Consider the following 18,546-nt stretch of genomic DNA (forward strand, 5'->3'; position numbering starts at 1 on the left):
TGTTCCCAGACTTTTTACAGGCAATTTTGTGACTAGCCCCATTGAAGTTTTAGTATGTTGTACCTGTACCAAGAAGCATGATCGTACTTGCCAAGACTGATTCTAACAGTCAGCATATTGATGCTGTCAGAAATGTGAATATATCTATAAGAATATTCTCCTTTAGAAGAGAGGTGTGCACTACTTCCCTGCAGGGTAATTTCTTGGTGCCTAGTCATTTACTTGCAAGGACATGCTGGTGTGTCTTCAAATAACTCTTTACCTGTTCTGCTTAGTTCTGAATTCTGTCAGGGTAGGTGTAAAGGAGGAGGGAAGTACACCTAATTGTCTGCCTGAAGACATTTGTATTTGTTTTGCTGCAGCAAGCTTCCTCTTTCATTCAAGAAACACATGAAGTCCCTCAACAGAAAACTTAAGATTTGTAGATAATGTGAATTTTAAAGCTGCAATCTAATTCAAACAAAATTCAGTGCATAACATGAAGGATGTGTGGTATGGAGAACTGGACAATAATGTAAAGCATGATTGGATGAACCCCATCCACCAATCCAGTGGTTTTCTTTTGCCTCAGCTTACCTTGCAGTACATTGATTTGACTTCTTGTGCCCAGTACTCCTAAATGTACTGAGCTTTCCATAGCTGTTTTAAAGCTAGTGGTTGGGATTGGATTAAGTCAGCATGCAGCCTATGAGAGTCTTCTGGCAAAACCGGAGTGGGCAAGCTTTGCTGCTACTGTGCCTGGGAAGCTGGTGTAAAACTATCTGCTGTCCAGAGACAGGCTTTGCTTGAATCATAGGAGGTTGGCAGCATGACTGTGTAGACTGCATGGTCTTTCATGGGTCTGCTCTAGTTTAGTCTTCAAAAAGAAAAACCTAAGATGGACTAAATTCAGCAGGCATCGTTACGGGCAGACAGGAGGTGAGAGAGCAGGTGTGGGCTCAAACTTGAGGCCAGGGTAGAAAAGGGCTGTTTATAGGTGCTGGAGAGGTCATAATGCAGAGGGTTGAAAGGAGAATGAGGAAGGGAGAAGTCTCTGATTGTGGAAGGGTTTAATTGGGAGGAAATCTGTCACGTTTCAAAACTGGACCTAGGGAGGGGAAAAGTGAAATTGAACAGTAGGCATGCATGAGACACTACTCTTCCTCGAACTCAAAACACATCAATCACTCTTTTGATGGTAGGATCATTTGAGGGAAGAAAGAGTGGTGTTTTGGTTGTTGGTAACTGCTTATAAATATTCTGTAGTAGTGATGATCCGTTCTGCACTTTTAGTCCAAGAATGTTTAGCTGAGAGGGGAAGAACAAGTAAATGCCTACCTGCATGGCTACTGACACCCTAGTTAGATTTTTGGCACTGGCTTACTGGTTCCTTGCTACCTGTCTGAGGTTTGTAGGGGAATGGGAAGAATGCTGTCCAAGTCTGTATCAATGGAGAATTGGATCTTGCCTTAGTATATAAACTGTTCTCTGACCAGCAACAGCTAAAATTTACTTGCTAAACAAGTAAATTTCTCTCCTATAAATATTTCAAGACCCAGGAATAACTTGAAATTCCCTGGTTTTCTCCATGTTTATGTTGTACATTTAAGCATTCATAGCAACATAATGTGACTGTATCCTGCCTTTTTGGTAATTTTGGTAGTAATTTGAGCCTTTAAAAGGGAGGTATAATTAGAAAGACATTACCTTAAAACCTTAAAATTGCAAAACATACTGTAACCAGTCTTCCTTCCTTAGAAGCACTGATACATGTATAGCATAATAGTATAGTTAATAATGCTGAATGGCTAATCAGGCAAACTGGGGAACTTGCAGCCATCAGAAAACTGTTAATATTGCTACTGCTTTGCACTGTTTAAAATGGCAACCATAGGCACTCTTACGTGTATATCAGGATCGGTCTGATGGAAACGATACCAAAGTCCAGTTTGTTTTATCCATTATTTGCTTGCAGTTTTCAATAGGTGCCAAAAAAGCATGTTTTCTTGGAGGTTTGCTCCCTGTGCTTTATCAAGACCTTGTACGGTAGGCTTAGGCAGGGCTTTTTCACCAGCTAAGAAATTTAGCATTTTTAAAACAGAGCTGTTTGGCTTTTTAAAATCAGAAATGCATTAAGCAAAAATCCAAAATTCAACATTTTCAAGAGGTCAGGCACTGAAGGGCCAAAACAACTATTAATGTTAGCTTTAGGTTTAAACAAAAGCAGCAACAACAAACAGTGTCCTTTAAAAAACTCCTTTTGCACTTAGTGTGCCCAAAATTTGTAATTGGAAAAGGTTTCCAGCAACTCATTTCCAGGTGTCGTGTAGCTGAGTGAATGCCAGTTGCTCAGTGTTCAGCTCTAGATGTAAAATGTTGACGTGTTTTGAATAGTGGACATGAAATTTCAGAATTTGTGAATACGTATTTGGCTTTACAGTCTGCCTCATGTCAATGTGTGGTTTTTTAGGCTCCAGTACTGTTTCAAGGAAGCCTTAGCTTTTTTCTGGACAATAACCACCTATGATGGATTGATATGAAAAGATGATTATTTGACTAAGGATATGAAAGCTGACTTCAGAGCTTTTTGAAGAATGAGCTTTGGTCTTTGCTTATTTCCATTCCAATACAAGAGAGACTTTAACATCGTTCAAGTAACATGGTTGTTGCATGGAGACTTTTTTCTAAAGAATTGCCAATTCATTAGTTCACTGTAGAGGAATGCAGTATTTCTGGTATCCCACTTCAGTGACTAGATTAAATAACTGATGAAAGCCCATTACTTTGATGCTACTGCTTGTTTTGTTTATAGTAATGGTTGACTAAATATCCTCCTTTTATGCTCATTTCCAATACTTTTGTTTGTATTCCATATCTTCCTGATTCTGTCTTTAAAACCTTTGAATTTACCTCTGTGTAACTCCTTTCTTAGGGAATGGTACTTAGGAAAAAACCTTAAAAACCATTATTTGAAGTAATACTTAGAGTAGTTGCTTAATCATCTTGTGTCATGGCTTAAATTCTCCCTCGAGCTGGGCTTTTGAAAAATATATTTGAGTGCTTGAGTAATTACTTTAATAGAAGCCTTATAGGAAAGTACCAAGTAAAGCAGCAGAAAAACTAAGAGAAAAGACCATCTGCCTGGAAAAGTTTTGACATGTTTTTGAAACTGGACATCCTAGAGATTGCTGTGCTCACTGGTGGATTTGAGTTCAGAGCACTGCTGCACTCCAGCCTCTGCAGAGAAGTTGGGCTTGCTGCAGATCATGTATAGAGAGTATGTATATGTTGTATAGACAAGACTCAGATTTTCACATGCTTACTTTGATCCCTCTTGAGTGAAAATCCCTGTGAAGAAAACAGGATTTTGTTCCTGTATGTTTTGGACTGGATGAATAAGTCCAGCACAATAGCAATCAAACATGTTACCTTCACCTTTAAGTAATCAAATACAGCTGATAAAATGCATTTGTTCCTCTAGCTCCCTTTGTAATGTAGAACTTTAACTCACTAAGTCATACAAACTTAACACACAATGTTTGTACGGTGACACTTTTTTCTGTTTGTTTTTTGGGGCAGTTGTTTGGGTTTGTACCTTGTTTTGCTGGGAGGCTATTTACAAAAGGAATTCTGACTGGTTTGGATTAGTTATTTTCCTGGTATGTTAACCCATTAATGAAAAATCTAGACAACATTGTGGAAAGTTTTATAAAGCTGTCAGGTTTGTTCTATGACATGGAAATGGGTCAGAAGCTTTTTTTGTCAAATACTGAAATAAATTTATTTCTGTTACATTGTCTAGAGTGCTGTTTCAGAGGTGTTTTTAAAAAGTATGAATTTGTGGTTTGTGGTGTTCTCAACACAACAAAGCTTGTACGCTTTTTAGCATGTTCCATGTATTCAACTGTCCCTTTCAGTAACTTTCAAAAAATTCTAAAATATGGCTGATTATTTTGTCTCAGAGGTTCAATACCAGGCTACAGTAAAGCTATATACAGAATCAGAGTTCTGCATAGTAATGACAGATAGTAAAAGTACACCTATGAAGAGACATCTGATGCAAAGCTTGTTTAATTGCTCATTGAAGCTTGTGTGTTATATTCTGTGACCAGTAGTATGTAATATGCTAATGCAGGTTTAGTATATATTGTGAAGCTTCTCTTTTGTTTCTGAATTGTTCTGAACTGAGGGAAGTAGCTTGGACATACCTTCATTTACCAGTCCTGTTCCTGGTTTTGTCTACTTGATACAGGATGTTTTGAGACAAGTTGCCTAATCCTGTCACACCACCTACTGTTGAAAGGCAGACACTGGGCATGTTTGTCTTGTCTAAAATTTAATGCAATCCACTTAATGTCATGTCTTCCTGGGTTTGGTGCAAATTTCGGGTTTCTTGGTCGTTAGTATTTAGGAGTAGAAATCCTGTAGTAAAGCTAGTGTTGCTTAAGGTCAAATTACTAGCTAGTTTTGTCATATTTCAGCAGTTTTCTAGCTTAAGCAAAGTTGAATTGTTTTTTAATAGTAACAAGAATCAAGGGAAGGGTATTCCCTTTAAATAGAAATTGGATTGTTCTCTGTCAAGTCTGAGACACTGTAGTTGCTTCTTTTCCATTAAGATAAACTGTCAGCCTTGAAAATGGCAGTGACATAAGAAATCAACATATTTTAGATATATTTCTTATAATAAATAACAAAATATTTTCTAAAAAATATAAGTCTGTCTTCTCTGTTTTTGTACAAAAATGAAAAGCTCTTGCCCATATTCAGAAAGCTGATACTAACATCTTGATCCTGGGGCTGGCAGGATTAAACTCAGAGCTGGCAAGAGAAACCTATGTGTATAACTTCTCTGGGCCATTGAAATTTTAATCTGGGTGCACACTTTTCAGGGAATAAAGTAGAAGCTTAATCTGTCTAAACTAAGATTTTTCTTGTGGTAAGTGTATTTGCTTTTTAGTAATGCAAGAGTGAGCTCCTCCTACACTTATCTCTTGTGTAGGTGCTTTTCCTGTTTGATTAGCTTAGCTGTTGGGTGTTTGTATTCAACAAGCTCAAATGAAAACTGGACTTAATACAGAAATATTTCTGTACCAGCTGGCCATTAAGAAGTTGGTTTTGGAAGTGCTGTTAAACTAGTTATGTAGAACTACTCAGTTTTCAAGATATTTATTATATGAGTACAAAGCAATTTGATGCTCTCATGCTGTCTTATTCCTTGAAAGGATATTATATACTTTTAGAGTGTTCTGTCAAAGGGGAGTGGGGTTGTGGTTCTGTTTTGGGGAGGGACAAACAGAAGAATCCTTTCTTAGATTGTCTTTGAAGTAGAGGTTATAGTTTTGTGGGATTGCCAGTACAACGATCCATAATGTGAGGTAGGAAGATACAAAGAAAGACTTTTTAATGTGTGCAGATGTTTGCACTGAACGCAAGTCTGTTAAGCTCTTGACTTGTTTCTAAGGCTTTAAGTCCTTGGAACTGTTTTTCTGCATCTACAGCACTTATAACCATGTCAGTAGGAAGTAGATTAAGCCATTTAATATGGATTTTTATTGTGTAAATATTTTTATTTGTAGGCATATGTGCAAAAGAAGCAATCATTTAAGTTTCTTTCCTACTCCTTTTGTTCTTATTTCTCCCTCCTCTTTCCCCCCTAATTGACAGGTGTAGGATCTTTGCCAAGAGAACGGCATGCCTCAGTGAAAAATTCTCCATCCTCGTGCACTAGCATTGGTAAATCCCTTGCCAAATCCAAAGTGCCTGTCAAAAGATCAGTGCTTGAGAGAACACCTAGCCTCTCATCAGTCAGCAGTGCTCAGAGTGAGCAAAGTCTTTTCAGCACTAATTGTAAGTATATGTGAGGGTTATGGGTTTTAACTGATTGATAGCCCACATCAATTGCTTGTTGGTAAAAATCCTCTTGGAAGGGAGTCCTGTCTGACAAGTACCTGTGTTTAATTCTGATTGTACTACTTGTTAGTTCTAGGTCTTACTCTTTTTGCCTCTTTACTTGGAACTTTCCTTTTTGAGACATAGTGTTTGAAAATGTTCTGAGCCCTGGATTTTGGGTTGATGAGTAGAGATTTTGGTACAATTTCTCTTCCATCCTTAAACACTACATAATCAGCATGTCTTTTTAAGCAAGAGTTTCCTAATGTTTGCATGTAGTGTAATATGTTTGGACAGAATGGTTTACTTGTCATAATATTTGGAACAGTGTGTTACAGTGTGTTTTTTGATGCTAAATGTTTTTTTGAACCAGTTTATATCTGCTTTCAGAGTTTTAGGACAAAATATGTAGATCAAATTAAAGGCACGTAAGTTAAACTTGTTTTAGAAGAGAAACTTTTGTGTGGGCAGACTTCTGTAATTTCTAAGGTAGCCATAAACATTGGTGTAACCAAATGAAGCTTGATTAAAATTAGTGAGAAAAATACTAGGACTTGCTTTATTTTGAAGTTCTACAGCAGTTCTTAGGAATTCTGAGGGGGAAAAATATTAAGAAAATAACATACAGCTGACTATCAGACATATTAGTATTCCCAACTATGCATATTTAAATAAGTACATTAAAATATTCTTCTACTCTTGAATTGCCTGTTATATCTTGAAGACGAGGCAAAGGCCTTTTATTTGTGCCAGATGTCACTTAAATCTGTCTTTCACTGGACTGAAAAAGAGAGCTGTGATTTAACACACGTCTGTGGTTTATATATGCGCATATGCATGCACACATAACTACATTTTCTCATATTCTTCTCCCCCCTCCTCGTACTGCCTTCGTTAAACTAAGCCTAATATATTCCTCAAAGGAATAAGAGTATGTGTAATAAAATATGCATGTGCATCTTGCTCTGCAGTGAGATCTGTTCTGATACTGTGACAGCCATGTTGACTTTTGCTGTTCAGGTTTAGGACTGTATCTGGAGTTGCTAAGCAGCTTTGTCCTCTCTTCGTTTTGCTCCCTCATGTAACAAAGGAAGGGGTCATCGCTTCATAACAAAGGAGTGTATTCAGATTAAGTATCCAAACAGATGACTCCTTATTTAGCCTGATTTGCTAGCTGCTGTAATCTGTTTTGTACACTGCCTTCAAGCTTACAATTTTTTCCACTCCGATTCACGAAGACCAAGCAAGAGCAATATGAGAGGTTGAACATGGCTGCAGTCTCGTAGACTTTTAAGCTTGCTTAGATCTTTTTTAAATGACTATACCAGGAGGACTCCGCAGTTGCACAGAAACTAATTTTTCTCCTATTATTTTCTTCAATTCTACACTAACACCACCGACTGACTCAGGAAGCCACTATGATATCACCTTACTGACATTGCTGGTAGTGGGGTCTTACAGCTTTTGTATTGTTCCTTTGTTAGCCACGTTTACTGGGAAGAGAAGTAGGTTGCATTCCTTTTATTTCTATTCTAAAGCATGTATTTTGTTTTGTGGAGGTTGGTAAATATATGCAATGTTTTGATCTGCTGATTTACTGTAATATTTTTCTTTAGGGAATTTTTTACACTTGATAAGAATTATTTATATCTAGTAGTAATGTTTTGTGAGTATAATGACCTAAGATTTTGTGTAATTCTTCATATGTTAATGAAATTTTTATGACTTTTAATCAAACTGGAAAGAACTAAGGAATTTTCTTTGTATTCTAATGCTAAGTACAGCACTGTTCTTGTTTTTTATTCAGTCTACTATGTAATAATTTCAGGAAAAAAAAATTGAAGCTTAAGTGGTTTAATTAGATTGGTGGGACACACAAAGATCAGAATGAGAGGCTTATGATGTGTATGTCATGAAATGTATGACAAACTACCGTGATCCTGTCAACAATATTAAATCAAAAACGTGCTTGGCTTGTTAAGAGTTTGTCTTCTGTTAGCAGAGAAAAAAAAACGGCAAGAGTGTTTCTGCTGCTTTGTCAGCTCAGCCCTTTGTTATGGGATGTCCTTGGATTGGTAATTCCATGTGGCAGCATTAGGGCTTGTTTTTTTTTATCTAATGAGCACTTGAACTTTATGATTCTTTTCTCTAAAATGACTTCTTATTTGAAGCTCAAAAATCATGAGGTTTAGAATACTGTTGTTATTAAAAGCATATTTTGTATGCAGTTTGAGCATTGAAAACCAGATTTTTTTTAAAGTAATCTCAGTTTTACTGCTGAGCTGAAAATTTTATCCTTTGAACATACCAAAATGTTTAACTCTGATGTTAAGAAAAAAGATTCCAGATTTTAATTGCATTAAATTAATTGTATATATAGTAAATAGTGTTTCAAAAGTTAAAAAGCTGATCCTAGCAGTTGACCTGCCTCTGCATTTTTGTACAGCCAATACTTCATTAAAATTCTTCTAATGAGTGGAGTTTTCAAATCTTTACTGGGCTGAGATCACTTCACACCTGTCCATCTTTATTCAGGATTGCAATAGGTGCTCCAAATTTGAATCCAAAAGTGACCAAAGTCTGTAAACCTGGGAGGTTATCATGGGTTCATTTTGGTTTTTTTTTGATTCCTGCGCACAGCCTGGTCAGCTGACTCTGGAGTTTTTAATAGGAGAGAACAGTTCCCTAACTAGTCCTGCACCAGAAGGCTGCTCACACACCCAAAGGGTTACTACCATGGTGTGCTGGTGATTTAGAAGAGGAAGTAGAACAGTAGTTTGCAGACAATTGTTAACTGCTTGCAGTGAACTCTGAGCAAACATCCTTAATTTAGTGATTTACAAAAACTATTAAGAACTGCTTTGCACCTTGTGCTTTACTAAAACAAATTGGTTTTAATTATATAATGTTGATCAGGGTCAGATTCCCACACAATAACTCTGTTGCTGATGTGTTATGGAAATTGCTCCTTGTGTATAGTTTTTTTTGGCAAATATTTAGCTTTTGTGTTTTTAGAGAGGCTCCAACTTCCTTTTTTTTTAAAAAAAAAGATTATGGCTTCAGTTGCATGTGTTTTTTAAAGGGAAATCCTCTTTCTGTAGTTGAAAATATTTAGTGACCAAAAGCATTTTTTTGAAGTAGTTAACTTCCATGGTTTATACTAGCCTGTTTAAAGACAATAAAATAATCTCAAGACTGTATGCTTCATCTTTTGATGAACAATATTAAACATGTAGTTCACATTGCCTTTAAAAAAAACCAGTCTCATTAAAATACTTATCTGAGGCAAACCTGGTAATATATGACAGAAGCTTCCCCCTCTCCCACCCTTTTATTTTTCAATGACTAGAGAGAAAAGCAGTGCTGTGACAAACAATTCCACAGTGACTTAATTTTTTCTTGTCTCTGGTAAATGCCATGTGAATTCTCTTCAACATGTTAGTATACATCATTTTTAGGCCCCAAGACAAAGTCTACTCAATCTGTATGTACTTTAGAAATATTTTCACATATTTTTCTGGACAACAGAAACAATGTTTCCAAAAGTTTCAGTGGGTTTTTTTTTTGAGGAAAAATTTCTGTTGTGATCATAAACTCAAACCTCTTTCAAGGTTGTTTAGTCTCTGCTAAAACTGACTTGTCTTATGATTTAATTTTCTCTAAACTATATATGCTTAGAGCAAATTCCTTTGCGATTCTGTTTTGCAGCTGCTAGTGCCACAGTCATCAGGAATGGAGAATGGCCTTCAAAACCAGCCTGCCAGAATGGCACTTCAGGGTCTGTCCCTGTGAAAGCACTGCCAAGACCTAGATTGCACTCATTGAGATCAACTCCAAAAGGTATATGAGTCTGGTTGTAGCCAGAGGAGGTAAAATCACATCAGTGGTGCTTCAAGTGTTGTAAGACTTCATAGGAAGGCAGAAATATTCTTTATATTTCCATAATTGATGGAGGTATTTCAGGGAAATGAAGAGGTCTGTGCTGTGGTACAGCTCAGGTTTGCATGGTACAGGGACTAAATGTACCTTGGTACATGTCAGGTGTCATCGCATGGGGTTTGCGTTGTTTTAAAGAGTTCTCTTCCTTTGGAAAATTCAGGTCGCAGGCTCTGTCACTGCTGGTAATTGCAGAATAGACATACCTGAATTTATCCTGAGTGTATGGTTGTTCTTGTCTTTATGTAGACTATATTATCCTCACCCTTTTCAGGACCGAAAGGGCCTTGGGGGATGGGGATATATTTCTGAATAAGATATTGTTAGAATGTATCTTCTTTTGTAGATTAACGACACTGTCCCATCTTTCAAAGGGAAGAGTCACAGAAACTTAGCTTTTTCATGTGCGTTTTCTTGGTATTCTTCTGGGGCTGAATTAGAAGCTTTAATGGAGATGAGACAATTAATTGTGTTTTATCATCTTGTGCTAAAAGAAACATTAGATGTATTTCCTGACTTTATATTAAAGATTGTTCAGTTTCCTATTTTGGTTCAAGCTAGGAATTTTGATTGGCCAACTGTGCAACGTCCACTCAGGCCACAAACAGCAGCTGACAAGTCATTCTCTGACCAAAATTAAAGACATAATGGGAGCAGATAAATAAGCTTGCTGTGTCTCTTTCCTAAGTCCTAGCTGTAATCAGCTTGCTTCTGACCATCTTTGTGGTGAACTGGTTATTGTAATTGGATAAACCTAATTAAATGCTGTACTCCTGCATTAGACTTAAATTTTAAGCTGGTATCTGACATAATAGAGAATAAATAAGAGATGCCTGCCAAATGTCTCGCTGTAATGACATGCTTTAAAAGAGTAAACAGTGAAAAGAAACAGAATTTGCCACAAGTAATAAGTCACTTCGAAACCAACATGAATCATATGGCTTTCTAACAAGCTGATGCTTTCTATCAGGGTCCAGCACATGCAGCACAACTATGCATAGCTCATTGTCCTCAGTGACCTGGCAGTGTGCCTTGAGCACCTGCAGGAGCAGTGTGGCCAAAGGAAGCTGGCATTCCCCTTCATATCAGTGTTACCTGGACTGTGGTGTTGTGTTTTGGGTCCTTCCCAAACCAAGAGGGTTGTTTTGAAACTGGAAAGATCCAGTGGAGATTTAAGAAGATGGGTAGGGTCTCTGTCCAGTGAGAAGACGGAGTTGAGCATGTGCAGTCAATAATTTGAAAAGGACAGCTATAAAGGTCATGGTGCCAAACTCTTCTCAGTAGCACCAGATCATGTCGCAATCAGAAATGCTTTCAAACTGTAGAGTGGGAGATGCACCCTTGCCCAGTGGTGCCGTGGAACCACCCTTCCTGGCGGGAAACATCTAGACAAAGCATGGTCAGCTGATCTCGTCTTAATGGTGACCCTGCTCTGAATGGGAGTGTGGATATCTGGCTTCTGGAGGTCTGTTCCAGCCAGTGTTTCCTTAGCTGCATTGTATTTGCTGCTGTTTTGAGATTCAGTAACTTGATCTTAGTGCTAATCTGAAATCTTTACTAACATTTTCTCCTGCTTAAAAGGCTTTTAGAATTATCTTTTTATTTCTTCCAAGGTGTGTTCTGGCAAAGCAGAGCTAAGTTTAAATACACCTTAAACGTTCTAGAAGGTTTCTCTTTTTGTGTTTGAATGGATTTGTGGATCTTGTACTTAAATGTAAAAATGTAAGATATGTCTTTAATTGCTTTACAACTTTAAATAGTTCTACTTTAAAGTTCATCTAAGCTTTTACTTTCAGGATCCAAGACCAGGTCTGCTTCACTGAGCCAGTGCACACCAAAATCATCTGGGCCTCTACACTTAGCAAGGAAAGTCAGTGAGACTAGAGGTAATTACCAGCTGGGTAGTCAATTTTTCACTTTTTCTTGGATCTCTCTCTCTTGAGAAGGAGCAGCTATGCTTTGATTTCAAAATAATTGGGATAGTTAACTAATTTTCTTTGCAGTTCACCAGACTGGACACTGGCTCTGCAAGGTTCTGTTCCTTACCTTACCTAAAGCAAATGCTTTAGGGACATTCATTGTCTACTGTCTGCTTGAAACTTGAATCCCATAAGGACTAAAAATACAGCATAATTAATCTGTATGTTAAATTATGTTCTGTCACCTGTTTATAAGGTTGTATGCTTGCAAGATACAGTGTAGACTAGATTTTGCCAAATTTGTGTTTAGTTTAAGCAAGATTCTTGTGAAAACATGCTGATCAGCTGTGCCTGTTGAGGATATTTACTCCGCTTTATGTTTCTGTATCAGATGTTTGTTTTATCTTTAACTTTGAATTAAAATTAGTCCTTTCTGCCAGAGTGAATCGAAAGAACAGATACAAACCTTAGGACAAGGTTTGTAAGATGAAATTTTCAATTTGGGAGCAAAGCGCTATTTGCAAGTCTGAGGTGGGGGAAAAACAAATACAGTGGTGATACAAAGCAGCTTGTTTCCTGAGGAAACCTGTGCCAAAGGATCCACACTATTCCTAAAGCCTGCAGAGAAGTGTTGTCAAAAGACCTTCTGTGAACTTGTGCACATAACATTTGCACTTACACCCAGTGTTCTGAAAGATCGCTTTCATTCAATATCCTTCAAAATAGTAAAGTTTGTAGGTCAATTTTGCATAACTTTTAGGTAATACAGGAAGGGTGGGTTAACTTTCTCAGTGCTGTCATTTATATCTAACCTGACTTTTTGCACATTTGAGAATTTTGTTAATTTATTGCTGCTCTATGCAAATAAAATAACTGTAGCATACGGAAGGAAAAAAAATGCTGTAATACCTGTATAGATGATAGTTTTTCATTGTCTGTGGTCTTCTTTGAGTGAAGTGAAACAGTGCTATCTGACTTAAATGAAATATAGTAATTGTAATGATATAATTGTAATTGGGAATGCATCCTGCATTTTTCAAACAGTTTCTTATGCTAAATCTTGATGTAGATCATGCCATCAGAAGAAAGAAGCTGAAATTGCGAACTTTGAGGAGCTTATGTAGAAGAATCTTGAATCTTAAAAAAAGGCAGACCTACTGCCCCTTACTGGCTTGAAGTATAATTTTTTGTTTGTTTGTTTCCTTTCTGAAGGTAGTCCTGGAAGAAATGTACACCAAAGCCTATCTTGTTTGGGTTCTGGTGAGTTTTCTGAGTACATTTTATATTTTTCTGTGGTGCAACTCAAATTAAGTTTGTACGTTCTATTAGTATGTTGGTTCTTTTCTGGGAGGAATAGAAGCACAATGGATAATTCTGTAAATTGTCACTGACTCTAGTTTCAAGGAATATGGAAAAAAGCCTATTTTCCTGGGTTTTGTCTACTTCCTGCCTTCTGTCTACCCAGCTTAGGCTATACAGTCTGTTCTGTTCTTCTGTTTCCAGTGAAATCTAAGGAGGTTTAAACAGTAGGCCAAAAAAAAAGGAAATTAAATTTGGGTGTAATTTTTACTTTTTAGCCAAAGTAAATAATGAATGAACTCATATGTTGCAGCATTAAAAAAACCCAAAACCAAATAAATAGACGAATCCCGCATAACCTTCCTTTTCTGGAACGTTCTTTGTAGATCACCTGTCGGTGTGAGCTGTTTTTGTGTATCACTGTAGACTGTGTTTGTGTAAGAAGTTGAAGTTACCGGAGCATGTTGATGTGTGTCTGCTCATATGGCAGAGGGAGAAATCGCAGCTGATTAAGTGGCAGATGGTGTTGCAAAATCTGGCAGAGTTTTAAGGACTTCATATTGAGTTTGTTTTTGGTGTTTGCGCCAGTCAGGACACCTGGTGCCAGTTTCTGTCTGCCAAGAGACTGAAAAGTCTTCAGATGATGCTTCTACTTGCAGCAGTTTCCAGGTAGTTTCAAGAGAGTTGGCAGTCTAAATTAGTTTCCTGAGAATCAGTGTGTATTTGTTGAATTAAAAGCTACTTGTAATTAATTACTCATTGAAAAGCCCTTTTTGAAAGATACTGAAGATCACCGGAAGGCCCTGTGTCCCCTGAGTGAATAGCAGATGTCTTTCTGAAAGAGGTGCTGTAGCCAAGCAGATGTTGTAAATTTGAGTCAGAAATAACTAGGCAAATCAGTACTGACCTGTAACTCTGGTACTGTGGCAGTATTTTTTACATTTCCTGTAGTCATAACATGCATTTAATGCTTTTGTCTTTTACTCTCTTGGGTGTCAAATACATTCATATTAATTTTGGCTGAGTACTTTGGTATCTTCTGTTGAGAGTCAGGGCTTCTGTCAGACTTAGCCCAACATTCCTTCTGTTTGTTACTTTTAATGGTATCTGACTGAACTGTTGCTAGTTTAGGTAAAGCCTGACACTGAGTTTCAAGGGCTCAGACCTAGTCTCTTGTATAGTCATGTAGGGGATGATTCAGCTGGCAACATAATGTGTGATCAGCTCAGTTGAGGAAACTCCTAATAAGCAATAAAATCCATGTCTGGACTAGAAACTAGAAAAGTAAATTTCTCTTATGCTTGCTTATGGTAGTCTCAAAATATAACTTCATTACCCAAAATTCAGTGTACACGTTCTCTCTACTTTCCAGAAAAGTAGTGTCCTCTCCCCTTTTTTACTGGTTTAGTAGAGCTTTGCTTATGATTCATTTTTTCTGACAAAAAAATGGTTGTTGCCTATCTTTTTTTTTTTTTTTCCTTTTGGCTTTGATATTATAGTGAAGCTTTGTTCTAATGACTGCAGCTAGTATAAAGCTTTTGTTCTTTTATTTCAGTGCCATAGTTAAGTCTACAGTTTTTAGCCTTATCCAGTTAGAAGTTCCAACCTCACTTCTATTTCCCACCAGTGTGTCCAGGACTAATTTGTTACAGCAGAACTCTGATAATTGATTAACTCTTAATTAAGAGTTAAAATATTAACTCTTAATATCAGAAATAATATTAAGGTATTAACTAAGTGTCTAGCTCTGTTGCTCATGCTGCTTTTCACATTTCTTCAATGATGAAAAAATGGCAGGCTTTTCTACATACACTTCTGTTCCCTTAACATTGGTGCTGTTTCTCCATTTTCCATTCATTTACAGCAATGATGCACAGCCAGAATCTGCTTGATGAAGCAAGCCACAACGTACTGCTAGTGTGCCTGTAAAACTGGACAGACTTGCCTGTTTGCAGCTGTTCATTTCTTGTTTGTGTTAAAACATTCACAAGGCTTCTTTTTCTGAGTTCTGTATTTTTCATGGGTGATGTTCAGTGCATCAAATAAGTTCTACAAGTTCTGTGGTATATTTCTTCAGCACTAGCTTTAAAGCTAAGGCAGAATTATGTTCTTGGGAATGGTTTATTATGCTTCTTAACTTGCTAACTTCAGGTAAAGGTGTTTATGTGCACTTACTGTAATGTCTTAATGTAAATATGAATACAAATGTTGTCTCTTATGAGATGGAATTTTGAACTATATGCAAAACTGCCTCTGAAATGCATAAAGTAAGTGCTGTTTCCTTTTTACTTCAGCTTCCCTGCAGAAAAAGCTGGCTGAGTCTAATCCCTCTGTAGTATATTACAGTGCAGTGTGTGTGGATGCAGTGGGTATTCACATCTCAGGTCTCTGTTACTGGCCAAACATTAAGTTACAACACAGTAATCTCTGAACCCACATGAGCCAAGCAAAAACAAATATCCTGTTCGGCAGTTCCAAAGGTAAAGCAATCACTTTGGGAATAAAGCATGTGAATATTTGGCTTATCCTGTTTTTCCATGACCCTGAAAGGGATCTGTGGTGTATCACGGATAACAAGTTAGACTTACATGTGCGGCATAAGACCATTGTCAGGAAAACAGCAAGGACAACTGATGGATATACCTATAAAGTGTTACTAAATATGAACAGTGAGATTTATGTTGTATCTTTTAGCACTATGATGCAGCATGGAATTGGTTACTAAAGGCTGCAGAAGCCATGAAAACCAAAGAAGCTTTATCAGAAAATGGTACATGCTCCACCATGGTGTTCTGTTTTCTTACTCTCATAAAGGATGTTTGTTTTAGTTCAACCATTTGTGAGAAAATATAACACTGAGAGAAGGAAGAAATTAAGGCAGGGGGCTTATTGCAAAAGTGAGTGATAGTGATGATCAAGCTCAAATGGAAAAATAAGGTATAAATATAACAGTCTAAGAAGTTGTCCCTTGGAACAGGTTGTTAAGGTGGGGTCTGGCTCTTCACTCAAACCCTTATACTGGGATAACATGCTAACAAAATACTCTGGTTCAGACAAAAGTTGGAGGCATACTTTAAGGTTCAGTTTACACCCCTTTCTTTCATTGTCTTAGTCATCCCTGTTGAAACTCGAGAGGAAACAGCTCTTATGTTGTAGATTCTTTGATAGAATAGGTTACTCTCAAAATACTTGCACTTTCCACATCTGAAAAACAAGTATTAATGTTTATCACACTCTGATTGTGCTTTGAAAACAACAAACAAGGCTTAATGTTTTAAAATTATATGCTATACTGTGTCAAAATATGTATTTTTCTTAAAAATTGGGGATGCACGTTGTTATGAGTGCCAAATACTTAGGTCTTCAGTTGACTGTGGTGATCAGCAATGGCAAATTACCCCAACTGATGAGGGATATCTGCTCAAGTAACTCATTCATGCTCTGTTTCTCCTTTTGTATCTGATTAGAAGATCTTTAGGGGTTTGTTAATGACTGGGGCATGGTGTGTATTTGCTTTTAAGAGCTTTTGCAAGTGTAGAGGACACTGTGCAGGCAGTGGTGTTGCTTGGAGATTTGAAAAGGCCTTGATATGTATGTGAACATAAATGCCCTGGCAGCCAAGAGGTCCAGTCTTCCACATTGCAGAAGTGGGACTTTTGACTAGCTCTAACTGGGAATTTCAATACAGATGTATTGGATAGACTGGATCTCAGTCTCTGGTGTTAAGAGCTTCAGCATTTGTAAGTAAGTTGGGTTCATCAGTTTTTCTGTCTCTGTCCCTGTCTCAAAAGAAAAGCCAGGAAATCCTGCAGAAGAACTTGTTCTGAGGTTACCAGATTAGTACAAGATTAGATTCTGTATTCATTTAATACAATTAATGTTTTACACACTGGAAATTCTGGGAGTTGAACAATGTAAATTAATATTTTCACCTTATCCTTTGAAAAGCAACAGACATCAGGCTTAAACTTCTTTTTGCAGATATTTTACTGTGGCTGGAGTATTTTGTTGCCTTTCTAGCTGCAATAAAAAGCTGGCTATAGTATTTTTTTAGATGTTTTTTTCATTCATATAAACTGTAAGGATTATCTGAATGACTCAATTTTCTCCTGATCTAACATTAGAATACCTTCAGGCTAATGCTCTTATAAACAGACAGCAAAGCTGAGTAGAGTAGCTACTGCATGTGAACTAGCTATGAAAACTGGCATTTGTTTTGCCACTTCTTTATAAATAAATGCATATAATCTAAATGTGTGAATTGGAGTTTCTTAATAATTGTAGTCATTGGAGACATATAATGATATTTATTTTGAAGAGTTAAAGAAATATCTATAAACCTGAGATAATCTTTGAAACACAATAGCTGTGGCCTTCTTGGCCAGATTTTTACACTGTTACTAAATAAAGTATAGTACAATAACTTGATCTAAGAATTTAATTTCTTGAGTGAGAACTAGAATGCTCCAGAAGTCTTCAAAGTGGAATGGCTGGTGTTGATATTCAGAGAATGCCACTCTAAACTCTGAAGTAATCTGTTTTGAGAGGGTTTTTTTGGTTTAACTGTTTTTAATTAAATAAATGGTGTTTTCCTGATGTAGTATGTTTGTTAGAATAGGCAATAGGATGCAAAAAAAACAGTGGTACGTGACAACACCATCATGTGTAACATATTCCAGATTTGGTCCCTTCAGCGAAGTCTATCAGTGTATTTGCATTCATGTTCCTTATGTTCTTCTCAAATTTGATCTTCTGAAAGTTAACCATTTAGGAAGGTCGTCTGTTGTTCTGTGCTAACAATCAACACTGTTCCCTGTGCCTTCAACAGATATTTTTACAAAAAACTCAGCAATTCCAAAACCTCAAGGCTTGCTATGGAGTAACAAAGGAGCCGTCTAATTCAAGTGGTAGTAGTATTGTGTGGGCAGTTTGTCAGATCGATGGACTGAAAATGTTGGGATTATATTTAAAATTCCAGCAATGAGGACTTGGTAGGGGTTTTATCAGTTTTGCTATCATGACAGACGATCATTCATTAAGGCCTTTTGTAGCCCAACCAAAATGTTTTTCACACTACAAGGTCTGTTTCTTCTGTTAATGCTTTTAAGTGAGGACCTGCTTTCTGGATTACAAGTTAGATATTTCAGAGTTCTTTGTTATTATTTAGTTCCAAACTTCTGTGAGAAGTTGCTTCTTGCTCTCCAGCTCCACACATCCATACTCCAAACAAGTGGTGATGCAGAAGTATGCAGACTTTCTGCAGCAGGAATATTTGTAGTTTATTTCTGTGGTATTTATTCTGTTGTGGGGAGGAATGTCTGTGGTTCTCTTCCCTGATATTTATTTTGATGTTTCACAATAACAAGCCACACAGGAAAAAATCACAGAGCTTTTGCTCACACTTGTCTAAATATTGGCTGGGACAGCCACTGTGTGAGTAGAGAGGGCAGCTGAAAGGGGCATCTACATACTACATCAGCTCAGTCCAAGTGATAGATAGAGAAAATTCCCATGTTGGGAGCTG

At 37.1% G+C, this 18,546-nt stretch overlaps 1 protein-coding gene across 1 annotated transcript in view; it reads left to right on the forward strand.

The window, feature by feature from the left end:
• MTUS1 (microtubule associated scaffold protein 1) overlaps positions 1-18,546 on the forward strand; it is a 119,779-nt gene that overhangs the window by 44,526 nt on the left and 56,707 nt on the right. Inside the window, exons 4-10 of the mRNA XM_039699845.1 lie at positions 5,644-5,826; positions 6,242-6,296; positions 7,183-7,373; positions 9,577-9,708; positions 11,601-11,690; positions 12,936-12,983; positions 14,887-14,930. Of these exons, the coding sequence (XP_039555779.1) occupies positions 5,644-5,826; positions 6,242-6,296; positions 7,183-7,373; positions 9,577-9,708; positions 11,601-11,690; positions 12,936-12,983; positions 14,887-14,930 (743 nt within the window). The remainder of the gene's footprint in view (positions 1-5,643; positions 5,827-6,241; positions 6,297-7,182; positions 7,374-9,576; positions 9,709-11,600; positions 11,691-12,935; positions 12,984-14,886; positions 14,931-18,546) is intronic.

This window comes from Passer montanus, unplaced genomic scaffold (assembly GCF_014805655.1).
Source record: "Passer montanus isolate IOZ18808 unplaced genomic scaffold, ASM1480565v1 scaffold14, whole genome shotgun sequence".
In the NCBI taxonomy this organism is placed as follows: domain Eukaryota; kingdom Metazoa; phylum Chordata; class Aves; order Passeriformes; family Passeridae; genus Passer; species Passer montanus.